This window comes from Helicoverpa armigera, chromosome 18, assembly GCF_030705265.1.
Source record: "Helicoverpa armigera isolate CAAS_96S chromosome 18, ASM3070526v1, whole genome shotgun sequence".
NCBI lineage: Eukaryota > Metazoa > Arthropoda > Insecta > Lepidoptera > Noctuidae > Helicoverpa > Helicoverpa armigera.
The window spans coordinates 4,219,071-4,246,140 of NC_087137.1; the positions used below are offsets into that span (position 1 = coordinate 4,219,071).

Here is a 27,070-nt window from a genome sequence, read left to right on the forward strand (position 1 = left end):
ATTGTTAGATAAGTACGAAACTTATCGTGCATCACGTTAAACATTGGCGAGCTGATAATGATAGCGAACTATCCTGGGAAACAAATTAATGGATTGCGATCGAGATACTTCTTTATTTTCATTGTTATCAATGCTACTGTCCCTTAGACACAATCTTTAATCTGTTTGAGCAGTTCTCAGCTCATAAAATCACAGGCAAGGACCATGCAATCAAGTATTGAATTAATGTTTAATTAAAACACATTACTTGAATAGGTAAAATAATATTTAATAACACCTGTAGTATTATATAATATCATCAAGTAGGTAATGATAAATTATTTCCCATTGTTTAGGACAAAGTAATTGACAGCTCTGCTACTTATAAGCGATGAGCAAGCGAGCTGTCACTTGAGTTAACATCTAGGTAACAAATTATTATAGTTCTGAGTACCTACAGGAATGTTTTTAAAATTGAAATATTTAAGCACTCTTTAAGATTCCAAATGAATAGATTACTAACCCAATAAATATTTACAGTTCACTTTAATTAGAAGTCAATACTATAAACTACGGTACTTATTTTTATTACCTACGTTTTAAATTGGACTGAGGTCTCAACCAAAATTGGTGATATTTTCCTCAAATGTTTACGGTGATGCAAGCGAATGGAGGAAAATGTTGGCGAAAAATTTAGTTACGCTTAGTTTTGCGAAACTGCGAGAGTAGGCAGCCTTTATTGTCTTCTCTTCCTTTAGTATAAATATTTTGAAAGTTTTCTTCGAACGATTTATCACGTGCCGAATTCCCAATTTTTGTATTCATAACCAAACTTTTTAGTACGAAAATAACAAAAAACCTTCACATTCGATCTGAATGAACTACATATCAAAGTAGTTTTATCTAGCAGTGAAGTGTGTGTTTAATTTGTACTGATGTTATTTCCCACGACGCACCCAACATTATCTGTCACTCAACTCTAATGAGGTCGTGATAAAGAAACACTTACTTTTGATAATTTTGGAGAATAGTGTCGTTCCGTCTACTAGCGACGCTTGGAAATAAACGCAGCGTTGGTCCTTTGGGGTGCAGAGATTTCGGGAACGCGTATTGATTTTTTGATGCGGAGGGTTAAATAAAAGTAGAGCTCGCATTGTCCGATTCTGATGATGGCAACGTAGCTCATCGCTTATAAGCACTTTCTAAAAATAATGTAATTGCTATAATATATTATACAAAAGCCTAAATAAGGGACTTTAAAAGTAATTCTATGGACCGATTCTTGAACATCCTAGATTTTCGTTGTCAAGAAAAGAAAAAAGGAAAGTTATTTTTGCAACGACAAGATAAGAATAGCTTTGAACGTGAAACTTTTCTTACTTTCATGGGAAAGAAACGCACATCTAACATACAAGACAGGAACTACACGATGTACAAAACTTGTTTACTGTTCCATACTTGTTTTGCACGAGTTTCGTTTGACTTCGCGAAATATAAATGAAAATATAAAGTTTTTGGTTACACACAGAATATACATACAGTGCATGGTTGTGTAACAAAAATACCAAGCAATTTGATAAGAGACCTGATGGCACACAAAGACGATGCAATACGAAATTCAGAACAGCAGTTGTCGATCTGGTTTATAAAGCGAACACATCAACAAAATGTCGTAGAAAGCGTGGCTTTCACGTAAACGCAGGAGGCAGCGGCGGATACAATATGACATATGGTATAACCGCGTTGTTGACCTTTCGCACGATGTGAACGTTGATGAAATACACAATGCAGTTGACACAAGGTGAAATTTTGTACGAAGTGAACGGCTCGGCTAAAGTAAGGATGCCTGCTGAGGACACGTTGACCTGTGAAACCTTGATTGCGTTCCCTCTGCACTGTTACCCAATCCAACTGCTAATGACTGCTTAATCACAGCTTTAACCTTAGATAAAAATTAACATGGCAATGGTAACAAAATAATTTATCTGAAACGGTTATTTCTTTACGAATTGTTAGACTTTACTGACCTAAGTCGAGCCAGAGGCTTTCAGCGACTTTTAACTAAATTAAAATAATTAGATTTTTATGTTGTCCATTTGCGAGCTTACGTTATGATAGTAATATATTTTTATAGATTAAAACGGTATAACAACAATTTGATAAAGAAAATGTACGTGAAAATGTATGAAGATACGTCACGTAGGCAGCTTCACAACCTCGACTGTTATTTAGCCTTCAAGTCTCCTTACCGTTTGAGTGTCGCGAGGTAGCATTGCGAAAGTTGACAGCACCGTACGTGAGCAGATTGTAGAGGATTCACATTCTTGTTCTGTCGCCTTCGCTTTGCATTTCAGTTCCCACTCTAATACGAATTTGCCGCTACGTTAAATTGGGGATTTAATTAAATAACGTTATAAAAGTTTTTATTAAGGCACTCAATCGAGCCAGAGTGCTATATTACCCATTATGGTAGCTGCCACTTGCGTCTCCTTTAACGATAGTTGGATGAAACATTAAAGTATATTGAATACGGTAAGCTGTAAGAGAGATAGCCAGTGGCAATAGCAGTTAATGTCGCTCTGACGATATCATAAGAAGCAGTCGTGCGCAGATCATAATTAAGTACATAGCGTCCAGACAGTTGGCGTTGTTAATGGGTTCGGTAGTAACAATGCAATATTACGACCCACTCAGGGTTCCTACACAAATAGCAAATTATATCCATACACGTCAAACAAATGGGCGCTAGAACAACAAGGTTGCGGTAAGTAGATGGCGTAACTGCAGACGAGAATACGTACTGACGTCGCCGAGATACTGTAAGCATTAAGAATGTCTATACAACCCTGAAGATTATTCTGTAAAACGACTGCACGATCATCTTCATCATGAGTTGCAACTAAGAAGGAAAACTTTTGAAACTTTTACAGCCGTAAAATTAATTTGGGAATTGAATTGGAAAGTGATATTGTTGTTTTTAATGCATGAAATTAGTTCCTTACAAAATGCGACCTTAGTATAGAACAAATCATGCCCAGGTGGAACATGGCGTTGGGCAACGATTAATCTTCGTCCAAACGGCAACGTGATAGGCTTAATGCTTGTAGAAATCGTGTTGCGGAATCTTATTAAATATCTACACCTCAGTGGAGTTATTGTTCACCACTCATTGTTATAATTAGTCATTAATAATCTGTCTTGTCAGCGTTGGTTGTATGATTAATAAACCGAGATATTAAACACCAGCTGGCCGCACTCAGAAACAATAGGTTTTTCTCGCGTTACTGCCACAGATACAGATGTTGTCATTGCGTACATAACAGAAGTAATAAAACTATTCATATTCAAATTGAAAACATAGTTAAATATGATAATACCAATGTTATATAATTAATGTCAAGTTGCAATTACGATACTCTGTAGAAACTGAACAAGTTGTAAAACTTACTGACAAAACTACTCATTAACAAATGTGTAATTATGTGGTTGCTGGATTCCACGCATTAATGAACATAATACTTGATCAATTTGTAGTTAATTTATGTTTATATTACCTACTTAAATGTCAAGTAGTTTTATAGTTGTTTGTAGTAAATATTGAATATCTTCGCCGCCAATCTTCCGTGTATAAACCGGCTAAAAGTTATGACCAGTAACATGTTTACCGTAAAACTTAGGGAGTAGGTACCATCTCGAGAGTGGGATAATAAAGTTAATGTTCGGAATGTACCTAAGCAGTATAAATAGAACGGGGTCATCGTCACGTCGTGTCACTCTACTATTCTGTTGGGTACGCAATTATTTTAGTGGACAATTGTTCAAGTGGTTATTTCAGGACTTGGGTGAACGGCCTAGACAAACTCAAGGCTTAGAACAGCTCGGACCAGCTGAGTGGTGAACCGGCGAGCAGTTCAAGGGCGTCGGGTGAATGCCACCAGGCAGGTTTTTTACCATCGAAACCCGCTTACGTGACGACTGGTCTTATCGAAGCCGGATGAACATTGAGCGTTGCTAATAACTAACGACTTCACGATGATGTTAGCCGCAGCCTCATGTTCACTACCAACATTTGGATGAATTCACTTCGCATGTTATCGTACCTGCATTGCATGCATAACGAAACACGAAAATTACCACCGATAAAAGAACCAACGTCACTCAGCGCTGCTCATGAGCCTTATACAGAATTAATGCATCCATATTTGGGCAATTTCAAATCTCGTTTGGCCTCTTCCATTGTAGGGGAGGTGAGCCTTTACTTAATTTGAATAACGTATGAGATTCCGGTGTGAGCGGTGTTGCAATGATAACGTGTAACAGCCGTCTAAACACGAAACACTTTACGACGATACTTTTACACCATAGACATTTTCTCTCGTGATCCTCGAGAAAAATAAAATAAAGGAATTCTCGGTAAAAGATAACAAGTTACACCTGCGGGGAGCCCGTATAACTAGCTATAACTAGGTAAGAGCGTAAAACCTTTGTTCTTTCTCGTCCGTGGCCCGACTCTACGAAAAATTATCTTTTTACTTTTTTGCTGAGTCGCTCCCGGAGCGGTGCGGACCGCCGCGGTTCAGGTAGACTGCTGAATATAATAAACGTTTATTCTATATGTACACATTTAGGCAACATTTGGAGAATGTCTTTATGAGTTACTGCCGAACTGCAACTGCCATGTTTTGGTTGTTGAAATAAATGAATGCCTTTAGATTTTGTGATCTTCTTAGTCGTAAAATAGAATGTAAATAACAACATTAATTGATTTCTAAAGTGGCTAGAGTAGCAATAGATTCGCCGTAGTCATTTTAATATCACGCAATTAAAAACCTCTCAGAGCGTGATTGGATTTCATTAGCATTTTATTGGAAACTATCGTCTCCAAGGGACTCTTGGAACTAAGATAAAGAAAAAGACCTCTCACTCAAGAATATGATTTCTCGAAAGACGTTTCATGTATTTGATATAACATCTAGATTTTATTTTAGAACCACGCAATATTGTTAGGAGACTAGCTAAGTGGAAAAAATTGACAAAATTAAGACAGATAAAAAGCTTAAAATGCTTTCAATGACTAAGAACTAGGTATGAAATGCAGAGCAGGTATTTGACTTAACCTTTTATATGTTCTAGCTAGACTAAAATTAACATTATAAGATTTCTTTGATCTCAGATTATAAGTAACAAAATAATTTTATCATCTAAATCCTTTTTTGGTGGATTTTTTTATATAACGTATGTATCTTTTCTAAGGTACTTAGTACCAGACAAAGAATTAATCAATCAACATTATAAGAATTATTGCCCACTTAATGAAATACAGATAATGATTTCAATTTCTCTGTTGCATAGTGGAAATAAAAATACAGAAAAAAATGTCTGTAAAGCTACAATCTGAAATTGGAACGAAAACCAGCCAGAATTCCAGAATTTTGTGTAAAGTAATTCATAAATATTTAACAGCTACTACTTACCATATTCCATTAAATATTTAGGAGGTAAAGAGGCTTATATTTGAGATATTACCTGAAATAAAAAGGAAAACAAGATTTAGTTTGTACAAAATAAAATTTGGAAGACTTTGCCATTAGGCTGGTTCACAGAAGTTGTCTTACTGTTTAGTTATAATATGCATACATAGAGGCTGCAGAACGGAAATATATAGTATTTACCTCGCATGCATTCACAATACCAACTAATATGAATAATTCCATTTATCAGTAATCTTTACACCTAAGAATGAGATGGAAGAGATTCAAAGTTCACGTGAGTCAATAGGTGTGGCACAGATTTAAACGTAAAGATAATAAAACTAAGTCTGTGAGCTTACTCAGAGGGAATACCCGGGTATAGTATGACTATATTTAATAGTGCTATAGTTTCCTGCAAGAGTGTGGTTACGTTTTAGTTAAATAAGGTAGTTTGTATAGTGTGCGAGGTGTGATGTTATTCTAAAATAACTATTTGACTGCTTTTGGGTGTTTTACTAATTTATAAAGAAGGTAGTTTATAGCTGTGGGTACCTCCACAATTTTCACAAGGGGACAAGTTTGTAATAATTTTTGAATATTACGTTTTACTTTTTATTTTTGTAGTTAGTACTTACAAACTATACAAAAAAGGATTTTCTCTAAATAAATTTATGAATGAATGAAGGGGTTTAAATTAAGGGTGGGTGTTAGTTGGATAGGGTGAGTTGTAGCTGGTTATAAGCGATGTTCTCTGAGAAATATAAGAAGAGAGTTTGTTTGTCTGTCTGTTTTCTGAGTTAGTTCTAGTTTATGATTGTTGATCATCATTTGCTTTGTTAAGTTATTTAACTTTACTTTGTTAAGTAATGTGCATAAAGACTCGAAAACTCATCTGTGTCGAAAAAATGCTAAATATGGCAAGAAAAAAAAAACAATGAACATAAAAATTATATTTCAGTGTAGATATAGTCACACTTGTTAATCTGAAGAAAACTCAATTTAATAAGAACAATGAATAAGTGTTTAAGAAGCTCGAATGGCGCGAGTGATGCCTGTTTACTTTAGTTTATTATACAGCTGTTTCCAAACATACACATTTACGTACATAAGTACCACATTACATGCAGTCTCAAATATTCCCTTCATTATAAATTCACGCAAATGTAGGCGCATTTAGTCTCTACAAGCTTCGAAATACCTAATTGAAGCCGACAGGTTACGTTTAATGATTATCGACCCATGTGGCCAGCGTAGGAGAACAGCTTTAAACTTTATAGTAAACTAAAGTACCCAAGCACCACGTTAAAATTTACAGTCAGTCTCCCATTGCAACTGTAAATTTGAAGCTCGTATGCAGCTGTGGCATCGATTTCCGTTTTTTCTTTCCCAGCCAAGCGTCGCTAGAAACAATGAAAACATTTTTTACCTTCGTTTTCGTGACTCCACGGTGCCGCTTTAGTTTCCCAGCGCTGAATACTATATTTATTCACAGCACTTATCATCACAATACTATAAATAGTTTAATTACTAATTCTACCATCAAACTTTTAAAATAATCGTAATTAATTTGAATAACATAAAATACACAAGCTATGGAAAATACAAGCTAGGGTTCGGGACATGACACAAATCACAAAACAAACCAATAGAAAAAGAGAAAAAAACAAAACGCACGACGCGCATGCGTCTCTTGTGCACTGTCGGTAAAGCAGTCAAGTATTATTTTTAACGTCAATAATAGGGCTGCACTCTTGTTTTCACCATGATAGAAAACTGACTAAGAAAAATAGATCGCAATAATGTTTTTACATTTAACATTTTTGATTTGCTTAGCATGCATCGAAAAATGCATTAATATTAAATAAAACCAAAGTGTTTGTGTAATGTTTATCTAATAAATTATGTCAATTCGAGTATTCCGCAAAGTTTTGAGTGACAGGCATTAAAGCTGTACCTATCTGTATCCTTATTGACACAAGATTTTGTTTCAAAATTAATACGTGTGCCGATTTTTGTAATAGATACGGTTGCCGGGGCAGCATAGACTTTCCTAAGTCGTCTAAACATTTCTGAAGTCGATTAGTGATCAACAGGGAAACAAATCGACTAAATAGTTTTGCCATCACTAGTCGGTGCAACAGATTTTATAGCGACATCTAGGTAAAATTAAATGAAACATTTTGTGCCCTCAGTGATTTTGAGTTTTGGCGCTAGATGTCGCATTTATCAGAAAGATTTGATTCTTATTTTATGGGGTGGTAATGTTTATCTTTTGTTTATCATTTCAACGGTGTTGAGTTCATATTTGTAGGAGCAGTTGTGTCTAGATGTCACTGTTCTCAATCCTTACTTTTGTCTTCAAAAATGAAATGCAATTTATTTTCAGATTCACAAGAAACTAATTATGAAAATCTGTTGGGACTGACAGTTTCTGAATATTTTTTCGTCATCGTTAATATATTCCTAACCTCGCCTCGCCATAAAGCTATGGAGGAAGAGGTTTTGCTAGAAACCAGCGGCAATGGATGGATTCAACGTGTTAAACGCTGCTTTAACTGTTACTATGTATCGATAACAGGTCAAGAATACTTCACATACATAATGGGACATCATATAAGTAAGTACATTGATACCTATGTTCCTAACGGTGTTTCAAACAATATCCTGACATCGAAAACGATGATTAACTGTGTCTCCATTTCAGCAATGAATTTACGACTTCCTGAGATAAAACGCAGTCAATAATAAAACAATAAGGTGAACTCTATTTCACGGTGTATTATGTTAGGCTGAGAATCTAAGAGACAGGTCGTAAAGGCGACGCGCCCATTCTCCACACTCGTTATTGACAGATTTAGAAATCTGACCCTATTGCAATATCCTAAGCTTAATGCTTATACAGTTATGCGAAATGACTGCGTCGTACTTATTTTTATGTTAGGTTTCCTGGGAATTGGTAAATATAAGCTATACATATAAATCTATCCCTCAAATACATAACGAATGAAGTTTTAGACATGACTTGATGATGGAGACGACAGAAAGTCGAGGGAACACTGCAACGGTATGTACTTATCAACTGTCTCGTGTTTGGGCTTATATTATTCGCATTGATTACAGACAACTATGCTTGCCACTGAAAACTGTAAGGTGGTAAAATAAATATTGCTGTATCTGAATCCTTAAGACATCCTTTCGCTTTCCTAGCGAGCTTAGTCATCATCATCATCATCATCAGCCTATCGCAGTCCACTGCTGGACATAGGCCTCTCCAAGTGCACGCCACTGAGATCGATTTTCGGCTTCTCGCATCCAGCTCGCAAGCTTAGTGATTAACGCTAATTCCTTCCCTGCATTAGAAAAGGCTAGTAGAATGATAAGGCTCTGTCCCGTGCATGAGTCATATTATGTGATACATACCGATTGTTTAACTATTGTGTCTGAATCGTGACCAGTGAAGTGCTTAAGCATGTGAAAACTCTTTGTACCAGTAATTGGTAAGTATTTAAAAAATCATCATCTTCCTCCTGTCTTTATTGAATTTATATTTGCCAGCTCGGCACAGCGCGTCTTCCTTTTCCATACTTCTGTGCCTAACATCATCTCAAGTGACATGCTTTCTAGCCATAAACAGATATTGAACAATCAGTTGGTAACATGAAATCATCAAAGAGACTAAGAAAAATAAAGATTTCTTAAAAGTACCTATATCTTACAGTCTACAACTCCATAAGCGAAGTAGGTTACAGCCAAAATCCCCGTGTCGTTTCGCCTTTTTAAATTGCCTTCATTTTGTCGGCACGTCAAAGGAGGAAAGGCCTCGGGAGGCAGCCTCGTGCCTCGAGTAGCCCTATTAGGTCCAGCCTCTTACCTTTGACGAGGCTCAGAGGCTTAACGTGTCTTTGAGATAAGAATTGGGTCGACTTTTCTTAGGAACATCAAAGGTAAGGTAAATATGTTGTAAAGGAATATATATTGTTGGAGCACCTAATCACGGTTATGTGATTGGTATCGTTCGTGTATTATTTACTTGGGGTTTTTAACATTCAATTAGCCGTAATGTTTTGTATTCATCTACTGTTCAGTCGGGCTGTGTGTTAGTAGCCATATGCCAAGCTTACAAAATAGTTAATGCTTAAGTACCCATTTCTTTTAAAGAAGTTTTTTTGTGTATTGGAGCTGTTGTGGATTTCATATATGTAATTAAAGGCACGTATGTATTAAATATCTTTGATGTCTGACTTTTATTTTAATCTAGATATTATGTTTCTAATGTTCCAGTTTGTAATGCTATGTAGAAAGCTAGACTGAAGTGACTTATTAGTTTGTGAAAGCGCATACATGTAGCATACATACAGGGCGTCATAACAAGCTAATTAAATGTTAACAAACATCGGCTCTGATGGTCTTGGATGACCTGGATACGAGCGGAGGCTGGCGGGAGCGGCCGGGGGTGGGTGCAAATCGATGTGTTGCCATGGCAACCGCGACGTCTGCCGAGGAGCCTGCGCTCTACTGTCCCTTTCTGTCTCGCCTTGATATCATATCACATGCTCCCTACAAGAAAACGACCTTAAGCACCGTTGGCCCTCAAGCAGTTACCAACCGTATCGTACTAATTTTAAGGTGGAGAATGGCAGAGACCGAATCATACCAGGTGACTTTACGTGCTTGAAAGCACATCTTCGTACGATATAATATAAGGAAGAATTGCTCTCGACTCAATAAAGTCAAATACACCAGCCGTGATCTTGCAAATGCAATCTTCCGAGTTCACCATTAGGTGTCATCTTGTACTTCCATGATTTAATGTGTTTTAGCTACCTATGTCCGCGGTGACACTCAGTGGGTGGCTTAACAAGATATTTGGGGTTTGTTTCGAGTCTGTTAACATCTGGCCCCCTTAATTTACGGGAAGGGTAAAATCTGTTCTTAAGGTGTAGTAATTAATAATTTATTTTTGTTCACGAGGGCTGAATTGCGGGATTGAATTTGTCGCTATCAAATCTCGAGCTTGTTCATGGAATTTCGTTTGATGGTATTATTTTGTATGAGAATAGGAAATACTTAATGGAATGCTTTGTTGACTTACACGTGTGTCGTTTTATTGATATAAGAATTCGAGATTTGCAAAACATTTCGTATGAATTATTATTGACTCGATTAATTTAACTCTTCCTAAGTAATAAGAAATTGAAAGGGTTTAATATCGCTAAGGCTTCTGAGGATAGAAATTGCGCAAGTTGAGGAAACAAACAATTGTAATGAATTTATGAACTTATTTGTTTGATAAGTTGAACAGGAAAGGTCTATCAGAGAAAAGCTTAACTAGAAACAGAAAAGATCTGGCCGAGAAGTACCTACTCGTAAATAGAAAACAGAAAAGAGTTTTATGTCAACGATATTTCAGGACGGATTGTTGTTTGTGGCTCCGTACTTATGATTTAATTAATATTACCTACTAAGGTAATTTGTTTAAAACTACATGTACAACTATGTCAATTCAAGTAGGCAGGAGGGACTTACATGATATATGAAAAAAAACATTCTTAAATCAACAGAAGAGAAATTACGATAGAATTTCAAAACATTAAACAGAGCATAGACCATAGTGCAAGTCTCTTGGCAAGAAAAAAACACTGGCGTTTCATGTAGAATGCAAAATGCATTTTAATTTTTATAATTTCCTTAATATCAAAGTGGAGGGAAGAAAGAAAATTCACCCACCCCACCACTAACATGACACAATTCCTTGCTATGTTTACGTTTATCAAACAGATCCTAAGCGGTTATTCTTTTGAATATGCATGGCGTCGCGGCGTAAACATTAATAAACATTAATCATTCATAAAAAAGACAAAGCGACCTCTGAGTTACGTATCTAACATCGACCTTACGGTATCATTAAAAGGTAGGTGGCCGACGCTCCTAATGACTGTTCAGGGTTGTGCTGGCCTGGCGTTGTCATTTGTTTCAAGAATTTCACATCCACGGCTGTCCTTTCAAGTAGGCTCAGCAATTTCGTTCCAGAACTTTTTGTCAGCCGGTGCTTGGGCACATGCTGCAGATTAAGTTTGTTTAGGAAGTTAATCGTAATAAAATGCACTTGCATGCTTAAGAGCGTGTACGTCAACCGCGCGCCATTTGGCCTAAAATGGTACTTTTCAAACCACTGTTTCTCAGTAACTACTTATCCTATAACTATGTTATTTTTTAATAACGCAAGGTAATTTCACTGTCTATATAGTTAATTGAACATAAATTTCAATTTGTGCAGTTTAAATACTTAAAACCCCTATAACGTAACAGATGTTTTATAAAATTCCCGTTCAGCGTCTATTTCGAAGCTTAAATTCATGTGAAAACAGTGGCAAATCTAATCATATTTATTTTTTTACTCATAGACGAAATCCCCATGCCTATAGTTAGTTGAAAACATTTTTTGATTTAGGTCTCTATCTTTCAGAAAAAAATATTTTAACAATGTGAAAAATTGTGAATTTCAAATGCTTTTTTTACCTATCTATCTTACTTAATTTAATATAACAATTATTTACTATAGTAATATAACTCTTTCTTTAAAACATAAACTTTATATTATAATTTAATCTCTCGTTTTTATTTTTTTATAAATTATTTAAAAACTACTATAAAACGCTGCACGCGAGTCAACTCAAACCAGACCGCCGCAAGGCTTCCAAGAGAGAGGACGTGTCGCTCCGTCACATCGCGTAGGGTGAATAACCTCTGCCGTGGATACCGAGAATAGAGTACATTTCAAGCGCGACCAACAAATCTTGATACATTACTATTTTATTTAAAGCTCAATTTTGAAGCATATTTTTTTTATCGATTGAGTTGAAATTTTGTTTGAATGTTCAGTTTTAATGACAATGTATGATTCTATATCCAATATGGCGGTATACCCAAGATGGAGAAAAAAATGTTTTTACGATATGGGTATCAAATGAAAGGGCTTGCTATGAATAACTCGAAAAAAAATGTGTCGCGAGTCTAAATCCAATATGGCGGACTCCTTAGGCTAGAAATCACTTATTGCAGATGTCTGTTACCAATCGAGCTATAATTTTTTTTTTTCATTTTGGATGTACCCAAATTTTGACTTTTGATCTCGAATAACTTTTGAAGCATATAGGATAGATAACTTAAAACTTTATTTGCAATGGTAAACCCAAGCTCTTCACCAATATTTGGCTTTCCGGCAATTGTTGTTATTTGACCACAATTTTTCGGTCTGGTTGGACTGGACCATTCATATAAACAATCAATTTTTCAAATCGGTCCAGGCGTCTTTGAGAAATCGAGAACAATCAAATTGAGAACAATCACAAAACAATCTAATTGAAACCTCCTCCTTTCTTTTTTTGAAATCGGTTAAAATACAGAAACTCTTAACATTGTCATTAAACATCAGTCGACTATTTAGTACTGTTGAAAATTGTATGTAATATAAACAGAAAGTCCTCAAAACCAAGGTTTTCATAGGTGCCCGATTTTTTTGCAAAAGAGTGTAAGTATTAACGACTTATTTTCATGCTTTTATATTTTAGACATCCATAGACTTACACTATTTTCCCGCTATTAACTATTTACTAAATAATATATTTTTTGTTCTACCAATTTCACTCGAAAGGATCAAAATGGTTTGTGTGACTATACGTGAAGTATGATAGGCACGCACACAGCCGCGACGCTAGTCTGCGTGGTTTTTTGCGTTGAATTACCTAAAGTTGACATCGCGCGCCGAGCGTACACGCTCTTAATTGTTGCTCTTACAATTCTTTCCGTCTATGTTGTCACTGACTCCTGCTTCAAATAAGTAGCTTCTGGGTCTGAAATAACTGACTACGAAAACCATATTTTAGGCTCCTTCTTCTTTGTTTATTATTAATTCCTTTGTGTTTGCGCCTATCCTTGCGCACAACCGGACAGCCCTCACGGCTACTCGTGTGACACGGAACACGCTAATATTTATGTAAATTGCGGAGAATATGATTAGTCCGCGTCGCCTCCCCCGCTGATAATCATATTTACGGCTTCTACCCCCCTTTTCCCCCAATCTCCCCCTCACCCCAGTGGGGGGATGCCTGCGTCCTCGAAGTTCTTCAGACTCGTGCCTATCAGGCTTGGTTATGGTTTGTGTGCAGGTGGAGTTATTATAGATGTCTGCTTAGATAACTGGTGACACGCAGCCGTAATAGAAATGTTTGGGGTGCTTTCATAATGGTTTAGAGGTTTTCTTACAGGCTTAGTAGATATACCTAATTTGTGATGTTTCTGATAGTAATTTTGTATTTCATCCTGGTGGTGCTTTTTGTGCACTGAAATACCTATTTACTTGTAGATAATTTCAATCACGCTTTAAATCGTCAATTTCCGGCGTGGAATCGATTTTGATAAACTTTGTCAGTAAAATATATCGGCATAACACACAGGCTATTTTTTATCCTGATCTAGGAAGATCTCTCCGAATGTAGGTGAAGCTAGTAAGTATACGATAAACTGATGGTTCAAAGGGACTGTAGAAACTTATGATACTTACTTATGTATGAACTGTATTTTTACATAGGTACTCTATACTGACGTAACGATTACGATTAACTATCTTGGGTCACGATGATTTTACATTTTTAAGTACTAAACAAGGTCCAAAGTTGGTTTTTTAATCAATAAAAAATCGAAGATTTTCCTCAAAGCCGTAGATAATCTCAGATTATGTAGAATTTAATCAATTTCCTGGAAAACGTAATGTTACCACCAATAAAGCCAATTAACGATGTGTATCATTAATTAAGTACCTGCCTGTCAGATAAGGACCTATGTATGTTGAGTTTTATGCAGACGTTATGCAGACCAATTGTTTCGGATGGCACGTTAAACTGTAGGTCGTTAGTTAGTAGTCAGTCGTTATGGGTAGTCAGAAGCCAGTAAGTCTGACACCAGTCTAACCAAGGAGTATCGGGTTGCCCGGGAAACTGGGCTGAGGAGGTCAGATAGGCAGTCGCTCCTTGTAAAGCACTGGTACTCAGCTGAATCCGGTTAGACTGGAAGCCGACCCCAACATAGTTGGGGAAAAGGCTCGGAGGATGAGGATGATGTTATGCAGACCAATTGAAGTGAAACGCATAGCGCGGTTGGTCCGTGGATGGTCACCCATCTTGTCATGAAGAGCTCCTCCGTGTCATTTCAATATTTTTGGCAGTCGTTACGGGTGGTTAGGATCTATAATGTGACAACCAGTCTTACCAAGGAAGTTCTTATGGGTTGAGAAGGTAAGAAAGGCAGTCGCTTCATGTAAAACACTGTTTTCAGCTGCATCTAGTTGGACTGGCAGCCGACCCCAACATACCGCGCAGAAGATGATTGTTACATTTCAATCTCCTACTAACGACCTATAAGCACTTATAAAAATCTACTTTTCATTCACATACAATTTCATTTCATTTAAATGATAATTTGCAAACTACTATTAATGCAAAGTATAGGTATAGATAGGTTCAACGCTTATCCAAAATACCATTCATTATTTTTATCATACTTGTTATGAACTGGAATGATAATTTCAATGAATTAGTTGCGATGGATTTTCCAATCGTCACAACGAAGTTTCAGAATTACAGTAAAAAAAGATTACCTACTGCTAATTAAAATAAGATATCTGCTTATTTGGCTAATAACTAACATTCAATCTCTAGATCATTTTATTGATATAGGTTCACGTATTTCCTTCGCGATTATTTGCGATGTGACTGTAGATCAGAAATAAGAGTCAGTCCGACTAGCTATTACCGATATGAAAGAATGACTGCTAGAGCCAGCCTAAGACGTAACGGTCGCCGCTGTTATTTTTTTTGTAGCATTATCTTTTGTCAGCAATTTCATCTGCTTCCTATGGGGACTACTTCCGGCACCCGCATAAAAAAAGAACCCTGTACCTTATTCAGATGTACCTATAGGCTACATTATTGCTAAGTTTAATAAAAACCACAGGTACAGTCTTACCTTCACCTTCGTTATTAGTATTATATGTGATAATATGATTTACAGAAAGCATAATCTCTAGAACCAACCAAAATACTCAGACGTACCTACCCCTAAAATCATGTCATGTACACTATACCAAGGTACTTACAACCACGGCCATACCTAGGTGCTAACTACTAGCTAGTAGCTAACTCGTATGTCTGCTACACTCGGGAGAGCTAGGGGGATAGGGGAGGGGAGGGGAGGATAGGATGAGGCTTCCCCCACTGTCCGACGATAGTTCAGAGTTCAGACATACAGCTTGACTCGTCGAACTACGTCGATATGTAGGCGTGTTAATTAGGAAAGGTAGTTTTAGGTTAATGAATATGATTATCTACTTAATCGTAAAGTTAATACCGATGGCTGGGCATAACGTTGTTATAGCCTATTTTGGGTGAAAACAAGTAAGCATTATTTGAATTTTCCAGTTGGAATTTGATCAGTATGTGCATACTTATCAGGCTTTCTAGAAAGTGGCAAAAGCCTCAAATTTTGACTCTTTATCAGTATCTACTTAAGCATCTCTAATTTAGACTTTGGTAAGCACTAGTCACTAATCATTTAGGTAATCAAAAATGCAATCAATCAGGTATGAAAGTCATTTTTCATTTTTATTTTTCCATAAAGTTTCAGGATATTACCAAACTACTACTAAAATCAATTTTATTTTAAAAAGGAAATAAGGGTTACTGGTCAGCACCTGTAAAAAAACAATAATTTGGCTTATTACGTCAAGTTACTTAATAATTTTAAACCTTTTTAGAAGAATTCTTCAGCAGTTACGCTTCATCAGAAATTAATAAACGCATTATGTTCGCTTAAATTATTCAGCAAAACAAAATATTTAACAGATGTAACTGTTTCAAAAGAAAATTATAAGGAAGCCTTACAACACGCTCCCCTTAGTGACTAAACTTAGATTTAATCAAAACATTACATAATGTTCCACCATTGTGTTTCGTAACTTCGACTAAGTAAACTTTTGAATCTTCCGAAGCTCGCATTTGCTACTACGAGCAGAAAGTTTTGTTATTTCGTGGAACAAGGGTGGAAAGATTAGGGAATACGTAATTGACGGTCGATTGATGTTGCGTTTCAGTTTCAGCTGAACTGCGGTGATAGTTTGTGTAAATACGCCGGTATAAAGTGTTAGTTAATTGGTGAAGCATGAAGGCTCGGCAAGGAGGCGTAGGCGGCGAGGCCGTGGGTGTTGTCGCGTAAGGGCCGCGCCGAGCCGGGTGACAGTAGGTGGTTAGCCGCGGCTCGCGCCGAGACAGCGCGGCCGGTCACTATCGTTTCCCGCGTGAAAATCGCTTTCCCCGCGGTCGCGGTGCGGTAGAGCACGTGAACGCAGTGTCCCGCCGACCGCTCGCGTGATACGCCGCGCTCCTCGCGCCGCAAACCGCACCTTACCCTTAGCATCCTGCAGGACCGCTGACGTACGCTCCCGGCGCCCGCCCGCGCGCCACTGCCGATCCTCTCCGAGCGAGCGCGCGCGCTATTCAACACGTTTTCCCGTACCATTTTAGAAAAACTTTTCCAATTACATTGTAGTGTGTCATCGATCGCCGGTTAATTATTGAGGAGAGTGTCCTGTGCTGTCACTGCGGTGGCGATGCGGTCCAAAGCGGTGGCGAGGCGCCTCCACGCGCAAGGTGAGTTAGCATTCTAGTCAACTTTTAAAGTTGTCTTTACTTTCACGGAAAATGTGTTTGATATTGGTGTCACGTTCAGTATATTTATATACTGGTACATAGGTTGGAGGATGCGCAGTAGGTATGTACAGATAAGGACAGTGATGCGCTGAGCGCGGCTGCCGATTGGTCGGCGCCTCCCCCGCCAGACAAGATAGCGAGGGACATCCTCCGCGCGCCGCCATACAATTTCATGCTCTATTATAGTACCGTAGAGCTTACAATGCAATGCGTGGTGTTTGGAGGGATGTACCCTCCATTGTCATTTGTCATTGGATGAGCACGGAGGCTTTTCATTATTTACTTGTTTATATACAACAAGCGTGATGATAATCTTTTGTTTTTTAGGTACAGTTTTATATTTGGCGGTAATATTTATTATGACTTATGACAAAGACATTTTATGATTATGAAGTAATTTTATCATTACTTGTCTATAGCATTAATTAATCTACATTTATCTAGACTTGAAGAATAAACTAAACAAAAGAAAGTCAGGAATGAAGTCTATAGCCATTAGAGCGATAACAGAGTTAGTCAGCACTAGATGCAACTAGGTGCATGTTATTGTTCGCGCCAGATGAGTCAGGTGCTACTCCACAGATGTGTACCACTCGCAGCCAATCTAAGATGTTTGCTGAAAACTCTTTTGTTTTCACAACTTAGGTACACGCCAGTTGGACATGTTTATTTATACTTATTTGAAGAGAAATGGGTTTTGAAAGGTGATTTAGTAGTTAGCCTGATCTGTTGTTTGTATAGAGGAATTTTAATCTAGGTGGATGAATGATAAATATAGAGTTTAAGTACTGGATACTTATTGAAGAATTCAAAGAATTCACAGTCAAAATTGAACTTTGTTTGGTTGGAAATAAGGTTTCCGATATTTAAGATAATCCAAAATGAAAAATTTGATAAAAAACGCAAGTCTTCAAATAATTCCTTCGAAATACGCTTCAAAATATTAGAAGTAGATATAGGTATGTTTCAACTGAAGGCTTAAACATTTTCACATAGGAAAGATTTCTACCACAAACAATAATATCAAAGAACGGTAGCATTTTCTTACTTAATTATAAATGAAAAAGCATTTGCTAAGGTAATTAATTAGTAATAATTTATCTAATAAGGTAGCGAGCAGAATTAAATATTGTTTGTTATACAATTTTGATATCAGGAAATGTAGGTATCTTCACTTTACCTTTTATAAAACAGTACCCCTTAGGTACTTAAAACATGTGTGATCCCACTGCTGGATAAAGGCCTCCTCACTTCGTCTCCACACCACCTTATCCTTCGAACGATCCCACTAGTCTTTGTTGTAGGCGTACGCCGTCCATGTCATCCACACCCAATTTTTGTACACACACAATAAAGAAAGAAGACAGGAAAGAAAGATATTACAAAGGTAATACTTATTCTAATGAAATAGCATAGACAGTGTGTAAAGGGCAATGGAAACAGAAATTAAAATGAAAGAAAACAACTGAATACTGTATATTATACCTATATAAAAAATACGTAAATAAGTAATATATTCTGCACATACATATTTTTTTAACTATTTGTCTTAAAACCTCTTAATAGACTCGCTCTTGCTAGATCCGTCAATAGCTACCAAAAGAATAAGTACTACTGTTTGTATATTTTCCGTAGTGTCAACATTGAGTGAGCGTTATCAATGTATTCAGACAGCTATTTCCCAAACATTGGTTGTTGGTTGCACAACCGCCAACCAATCTTCAGTTTTTACGATTAGGTTTATAGCGAATGTATAACCGTAGATAGCTGTATGTTAGTGCTGGCCCAAGGTTTTATATCTATAAAATATATTGGTCTATTTATCTTGTACCTATGTGAAGCAAAAGTAAATTAAAGAAACTGTAAGTTCAATACCTATGTATTTTGTTTCTCATGAAAACTCCCTCAAAAATGGTTTATTGGTTGGATTACCCCTCATAAATACAAATATCTCTTATTCGTGTACCTGTAGATGACGGTTGTCAATCATGATTCGTACTTTGACTTCTTCATGATAATGGTCATGATATGACTAAAAGAAGTGAATAATAGCCTTACTTACCCATTTGAGTTTTATAAACTGATCTTACTAGCCTAAAAAAAAGAAACACGTTACTATACTCCCAAACAGTTCTCGTAGCCTAAATATACTTAAATATTTATGAAATTGTATTTTTCAGTTTCACTTAACTATTGCTACTATGCAAAGTTTAATTTACTATAGTTCAGAAGAGACATGTTCAATAAAATGATAAAACCATTGAAGCGGCTACAATTGCTACGAAACGGCTACTGATAAAATATAATGGAGCTTCGTAGCTATCTATTGCTACGACGATGCTACGGAAACAGATAACGGTAAAGTGAGCGAGCGAACAAGCAAGCATAAGTTACTATCTTATAGGCAGTATTTCACTAATATTTTATGAGTTTTTAAAGGAATTTGAACAAACTTAAGTTATATTTTTAACGTTCATAAGTGCTTATAAAGGCTAAATAAGGCCTAATAAGGCTAAATGAAATAAATTATTTGACTTTGACTTTGAATCAGCATAGAGAGTTGGCTTCTGTTATTTGTTTGTTCATCATTCATTAATTAAAGCGTACTATTTATCATTAGTTTATGTACTACTTATAAGAATTTGGAACGAACTTTATTGCGAATATAAGGTTAAGAAGTTATTATAATCAAATCTAACAAAGGGGTATCTAAAATAATCCAAAACAAAAATTCTAAGTTTCGTATTTCAGCTAGCATATTCGTCCAAACATTGAAGTACATAGGCCGGTACATAAGCTAGATATATTGTACGTTTGAACATAAAGATTATATTGATATGGCGTCCATATCTGAGCGTTTTTATCGTGTCATTAAAACGGAATGGTTTCGAAACGCTATCCGCACCACGCTTGCACTTTACACGCGTTTATAACGCATGAAAATATACACGATTTATGTTTCGAATTTACATATCCATTGGATTTTTTAATCGTCGTGTTATTATTGGGGTTATAAGGTTTCATATTTGGTTACTGTATGCGATTTTATACACAACTAGCTTAGGGTGAGTAACTTCATACTCAATACGGGTAATTGATCATCATATCCATACCTATCCACAGAGTTTCTAAGCAACCTCAAATCTAGGCTTTTGCCTCTTTGGTGGCAAGAAACTTACCTCGATTTTCTGTCTTACATTAGGTATTCTCATTATTATGACTATAGAAAGTGTGGAAGGCTCTGCTATCTCTCCTGTAAAACTCACAGTTATAACAAGCTTGATGAGTTTCAATTATTGATGGGTGGTCTGACTGATCTGCAGTGACTGTTGGTTTGTACACTCACTTATTTTTGTCAAAGAGGTCGTAAAAGGGGAAATTTTGATTCTGTAATGAGGTTTAATTCGGAATATTTGTCGATTCATTGTCGATTTCAGCAAAATAATAAATTTGTTTTATCTTTAACATTATAAATATTCATAACAATTAACAATGGTTGATTAAACTGAGCTTAAAAATTGATCCTAGGACGTCACATTGACCAGTCGTCCAGCAGACCAACAAGCCAAACAAGATTTACCCTTTTAATCAAAATAATAACAGTTTTATTACAATCTCGGCTCAATCCGACACCTTCATACGAACAGTATATATGTATTATATACATAAGAATATATAGGTGGTCGTTCAATATCTGGCCACGTCTTTACGACGCTCGTAAACGTGTGCCGAGCCAACGATCTTCTCCAAGTGTCGGGAAATTCGATCCCTGACCGTTGCCCTTTGTGAGAGCGAGCTGATTGCCCAGCCCCGGGTAATTCGTTTGTATTCGATTCTACAATCGATGCTCTGCATGTAACGATTAACTTCTCGATACTGGGTCTTAGATGTTATCATGTCTAAGTGGCGCGATTTGAAACGTTTGCGCAGTGAGTTCTGTTTTAACCTTTTGAACGCCAATGTCGGCTATAGCCGACATGAGCAAGCGTGCCCTGTGCGCCAACGACGGCTATACTCGACAAAAACAGGTCGCAGAAAAATACAAAATAAACCTATTAAATCATTACTTTTATGTATTTTTTAGTAGATATTTAAAATTAAGATTTTCGGGCTTGGCGTACAGGGCATAGGAATACCGATATGGCGTGGCGGTGAAAAGGATAAGGATATCTTTACAAATGTCCTAATTTACTTGACTTGTCCTAACTGATATTGAGTCCCAACTGATACTCCCTGTATTGTGTACTTAGGCAGTTAGGACAAGTTATTGATTACATAATGTTGTTAGAGTTCATAACATACAATGTCCAGGCTTTGTATTACATTAGGTTGTGTGCCTAGGCTTCTAGTACATACTATTCAATAGCAGCAACAAACACATAAAGGAATTATTGTAAAGTAATATTACCTAATGTGGTGTAAATACACAATCACAATGGTTCCCTAAACAAACTTCCAGGGCTAGGAATTCGCTCCGCGTTCTGGACAATGGCGATATCTTCCATAAATAACCTGAACAATATTCAATAAGCACGACGGTTTATTCCTCCAGGAATAGTAGTCGTAAAGCTCGCAGACATACCTACGGACGGATCCTCGAATCACAATAACGCTGGAGCTCAGCAGAATCCATAATCTTATTTTTGTACCGCACCGCGAAGCGTGAATTTCGCAATTACGAGAATGTTAGTAAGCGCAGCGGAATATCAGCGCAAAGCTTTCTCCGATAGAGGTGAGAATCGCTCGGGGCGACTTTCTCAAAATAAACACTTCTTGTCTGTACACGTGCGAATGTCGACTTTATCTCGGAGACGGAGAGTTACGTGGCGGGAGCGGCCAGGTGGCGCATGAAAGCGGACTCTTTGCGATGGCAGGAGGGCAGATTATGCGTCGCAGATGTTGCCGGGCGACATCCATTGTGTTCCCTCCTATAATTTTATCGAAGCTGATTTACGATCGATTGTTCGGCCGGTGGACAGTCGGCGAGGCGTGGTGTGCGTGCGCGCGCGCCGGTGTGCGTGCTCGTAACTTACCTGCAGATGGCGCTCGGATATGACGAGACCACTCGCCACAGAACGCCCTCGTAAATTAACAAACGACGTCTTGGACCGTGTTCTTTTCAGCTTTGTTTTACGCATGCCTTGTGTTACTTCCCAGCTAGTGACGCATTCATTTATAATATTTCAGCTTTGCTAATTAGGCTTGGAATATGAGAATTTCATGGATTATTAAAATAAGGTTATCAATCATTATCTCCCTTATAGTATGGTCCTGTTTTACACCTTGGGTAAGTACGGAACCATAAATACAAATCTTTAAGTACCGGACCCTAAAACAAATGTTTAAGTATTTAAAATGTAATACTTACTTCTAAGGATTTTTATTTGACTTTTCCTTGAAGCAATAAAGTTTTCAAACAGGAAAACTTCTCTCTTACATCATCAGCATCTTTGTTAACAGTAGATTTGAGTTTTGATAATTTTAAGAATTTAAAATAATTTGAGGAACATTAATGTTTCTTAATTTTTAACGAATTAAGAAATTCATACACGAAACATTCTGATAGTATACATACACACAATCAGAATGTTTCTTTAAACTAGGAACTTACTATCCAAACATTATGCAGAAAATAGTGTTAGGTGCTCTACGTATCTATTCACAATTGAAACATTACCTTATTGAAATAAGATATAGAATATAGATATCATGGAACCCCGGAAATAACAATGCAGTTATGATGCATAAGCGAAAGAAAACAGACGAGTCCATCTATTTGGATAAACATGATGCGAAAACACAAAAAGATAAAATTATTTATAGTAGGACAAAATAGTTTCAATAGCATTTATGGAAAACTTTTCTATGAAAAACAAGCAAAGCTTCCTTCAGTACAGATGTTTACACAAGCCAGGCGGCTGCTAATACCATGATAAAACGCTTTCGATAAAACAACCATTATGTATTTTACCTGCAAATTGTTTTCCGGCACAATTAAGATTGAGTTTCAATACTCAATAACATCGTGTTAAGCTGAAATAAGCTAGGTCTCAATGTGAGCGAGGAGCGGTCATTAATTCTACGATAGGGTTTCGAAAATAATAGGTACGTTTCCGATGAGTGGTCTATCTTATCCAAAAATATGCCGAGTGAAATGTGTAAAGTATGGGTGATAATAAGACTGTTTATGGTGGTAAAAGTCAAGTAGTTAATAACGTAGAACAATTTCTTTACGATGGTTCAATGACTTCTTTTCAGATTTATAGTGAATTTATCCTTGAGTATATGCGACTACATTAGGTACCTGCCTTTAAAGCTGGGATTTTTCTTGTGTAATTACGTAATATTCTGCCAACTTTTCTGAGCGTTGTGTTGTGTTTCACACCATACAATAGAAGATCAAGGCATTTGGAAACAAGGACACACTTCTACGGCTTATTTTGTTCACAAAACACTTTTTTCTCAACAAAAAGAAATGATTCTTTCCCATTAATCTACAGTTACAGCTGAAAGTGTTAATTATTACGCAAAAAATAAACTTCATTTTAATTTATGCTTTACACAAAGGGAAAAAATTATGAAATTTTATGTAATTGAATACAATTCCGTTGAAAACGGTAACTTTGAAATATTATTTAATTTTTGGTAAGAGTTGTATAATATGACCAGTTGGCTACTTTAAATCTGTTTCAATTGTTTTTTGAATCAGGTGCATACAAATAGTTTTCGCTCTTTGCAGAATGTCGTGAATTAGTATTGATCCCCGCTAGCATAGGGACCTCGCTTTACCAACGATTTGCGGGTCAAACGTATGTAAAACAAGAAATTATTAGGGAAAGGCGTTAACTTGAAGTCGTTAACATATTGACAGGCGTGTGTTGCCATAACAAATGTTTTGATTTCTTTCTGTTTTGATTCCTTCAGGTTTACAAGCATTACCTCATTGTGTCGACGTTTATGTATTACTTACAATTATAGTTGTGTATGGTTTTTTATGTTGTGGACGTAAAAAATCTAATGACTTATGTGTACAGGAACAATTCCATTGTTATTTCTCTTATTGTTTGTATATCTAAAAAGGCTTAATAAGCATATAGAAAATATGCATAGGTAAACGTGCTTACAATTTTACTGTCTAATTTAGCAATATTTTCAACAAATCTCACTTGGGTGAAACTTTCAAGTGTAGCTGTTGCTATGGGAAAATTAATTGTACTACCTACCACTTTTCATTGTGTTTTGAGACTGTAGCTAGACATCTAGGGTACACTAAAAATATATTATTTGCGTTATCTATGTATTATTTCTAACTTTTTTTTTTACAATTGACTACATGTTTAAATTCTCGTAAAAGGCCTTTGACAATCATCACTGCACCTGTTTAAAAAAACTCCTTCAAGACAACTATTAGCATAAACAAACTGTTGAGGAGAAATGTGGGCGAAGGCGAGTTATAATTAAACTAGAGTCAAGGAATCGAGGTCGGCAGCGTCGGGGCTTCGCTTTGTGGAGCTACCTTTCAATTAAGACCCCCGGGAAATGTGTTCCGGCACAGACTGAGGTACGAGGAAAAACTAAAGAAATAGCCTTCTTCTTTATAAGTATGTATGTGGTATTTTTTTTGTATGTATATGTTTGTTTTGTATTAAAGATGGTAGTTGTGGTGGTAGGAAAGTTGGAAGGATTGTTGAAAGATTATGTTTTCTACGGATAACTGATGGTTTGTTATGGGTGTTAGGGAAATGTTGTGCTGATTCCAAAAAAAGTGCGTAGGGTGTATAAGGAACGGGATGATTATTATTTAGCAATCAACTTGCAAAGGTAAAGCAACTTAGTAGATCAGAAAATAGTTTAGAAATAGGAGAATGTCCTTACAGAGATATGACTGAAGATTTTCTTCGTAGGAAAATTGGGCTTTCAATAACTACTACCTAAACTATCGTAGGTAATACAAATTATTAGATACATAGATAAATTAAAATTATAAGTAGGTATGAAGTACGCAACTTTAATATATTTAATTATTTACACGTTTTAAATATTTCATAATTTTTTGTCAATTCTGTAGAAATTAGTAAAAAACCTCAACATTAACGTGTAGGTCTGTACATATTGTACTGATAAGTTTTTATGACATCCAGACAGATCGAGTTCCGGTTATAGTTCACAACAAAGCGTTAATTTGTTGAAGTCAGTTAACTTTATCTGTCCGCCGTCTGCTGATAGCCATTATTCACGATATTGATAAGTTTTATGTTAATTTTCTTTAATATTCCATGTTCATTTAAGTATCAGGGCTCATTATGGCTGTTATGTTATCGGTTATTGTAAATGCAAACAAATCAATAGGTGAAATGGAGCAGGTAGTTGGACTTCATAGTCTCTTTATCTTCAATGACATAAAATACCTAGTTCTTTCATCTTCTTTCGTCGTATCAAGGCGCGACAGAAACTGTACGAAGAAGGCACTTAACTATAGCTTTATAAGGTTTCATAGATAAATATAAGCTATGGAAGGTTTTTAGTACCTACTTATTTATTTAAAAAAATGTATCTTATTTATTTAAAATATTAAAACTAACTAATGATTTGAACATGAATATTCGGTTGGATCAGTTTACATTACTTCGCGGAACTCTTTGTTATGATAATAAGCAAAGACAATAACTAATGTAGATCATAAACCAGTATCAGACGACAGACATTCTTTTGATATCTAAATTAGATCAGTATCACACATTATCTCAAGAGATATAACTGCGGACTTGTTGGTACTCAAATCGGTAAGGTATGTAGAACATATTTATCTTATTATAGCAGAAATTTTAGTTAGCTGATAAGGTGGCAAGACACAGTACTGTACTCCAATATTGTATAATATAATATACCCCATGTGCATTTGTCACGTGTTATTCCTAAGTAAAATCATGAATTGTTATCCTATAGAATCCAAATCCAATTTCATCAAATTTTATTCAAATTTAAAAAACTTTAAATCGTTAACTTGTTTGTTGTTAAACAGAATATTTGCCACAGTAAAAAAAAAATACATCAGAACACGCAGGCAGGATGTCATATTAATAAAATTACGTTTCCAGAAAATTCGATTCTTCGCAGTATTTTCTAGGCAGTAGTAATGAAACAAAGATATTTTATGACACATGGAGTATAACGTTTCCGATAAGCCGGGTGATCTCAACCAGATATGCGCATTTGTGAGTCATTGGCTGTTTCATGCTTTCAGCATCCGAGTATGTGGTATGACCATCGACTCATGATAGGATTGAAGTTAGAAATATTTCTATGTAATAGATCATTTCACAGACTTGGTTTAATGACAGATAGGCCCACGTTCCACGGTCGTGATTTTTTTGCACTTTGTCGCAACTCGAAAAGCAAGTTTAAACTTGTTTTTGTTAGGTTAGGTAAGGACTAGATAGTACATGATAATGGTTACGGATATGATAATAATTGGAATATCATCCTCGTAAGTGATAGGAACAGCTGATAATCATGTGGTTTAAACAAAGATTCGGTGTCATCGTCAAGGTAAAGATAGATAAGATATGCGGATGCAATGATAGTATCTCAGATTAATCGTGTTTATCTGTTTAACGCAACACCTGTCTAATAATCTTAAGTACGAGTACTTATATCTTATTTGGGAATTCCCTAAGATAGGTATATTGTTTGGGTGAGCTGTCACAGTTATCTTTTTTGTAAATCGCTGTGACTACCGTAACTGCGTAGATGTGAATAATCACTGTTATCTATTGGAAATAAAGATGTTCATCATTCCACAGCATTATTTTAATTACTCATTTGTGTTTACAGATAAATATGCGTAAAACTTAAAAT

General features: G+C 36.2%; 2 protein-coding genes across 3 annotated transcripts in view; one reads left to right on the forward strand and one right to left on the reverse strand.

The window, feature by feature from the left end:
• Positions 1-7,152, reverse strand: part of LOC110375392 (protein gustavus) — a 50,599-nt gene extending 43,447 nt beyond the window's left edge. Inside the window, exon 1 of the mRNA XM_021333478.3 lies at positions 6,877-7,152. The gene's annotated coding sequence lies outside the window, so the exon portion shown is untranslated. The remainder of the gene's footprint in view (positions 1-6,876) is intronic.
• Positions 7,153-16,773: 9,621 nt separating this feature from the next.
• LOC110375373 (histone-lysine N-methyltransferase PRDM16) overlaps positions 16,774-27,070 on the forward strand; it is a 101,779-nt gene continuing 91,482 nt past the window's right edge. The window contains exon 1 of one of the 2 annotated variants that reach the window (XM_049847387.2): positions 16,774-17,152. In XM_049847387.2, coding sequence (XP_049703344.2) covers positions 17,113-17,152 — 40 coding nt within the window. In that variant the 5' untranslated portion in view covers positions 16,774-17,112. The remainder of the gene's footprint in view (positions 17,153-27,070) is intronic. The other variant, XM_049847391.2, reaches the window with a different exon arrangement.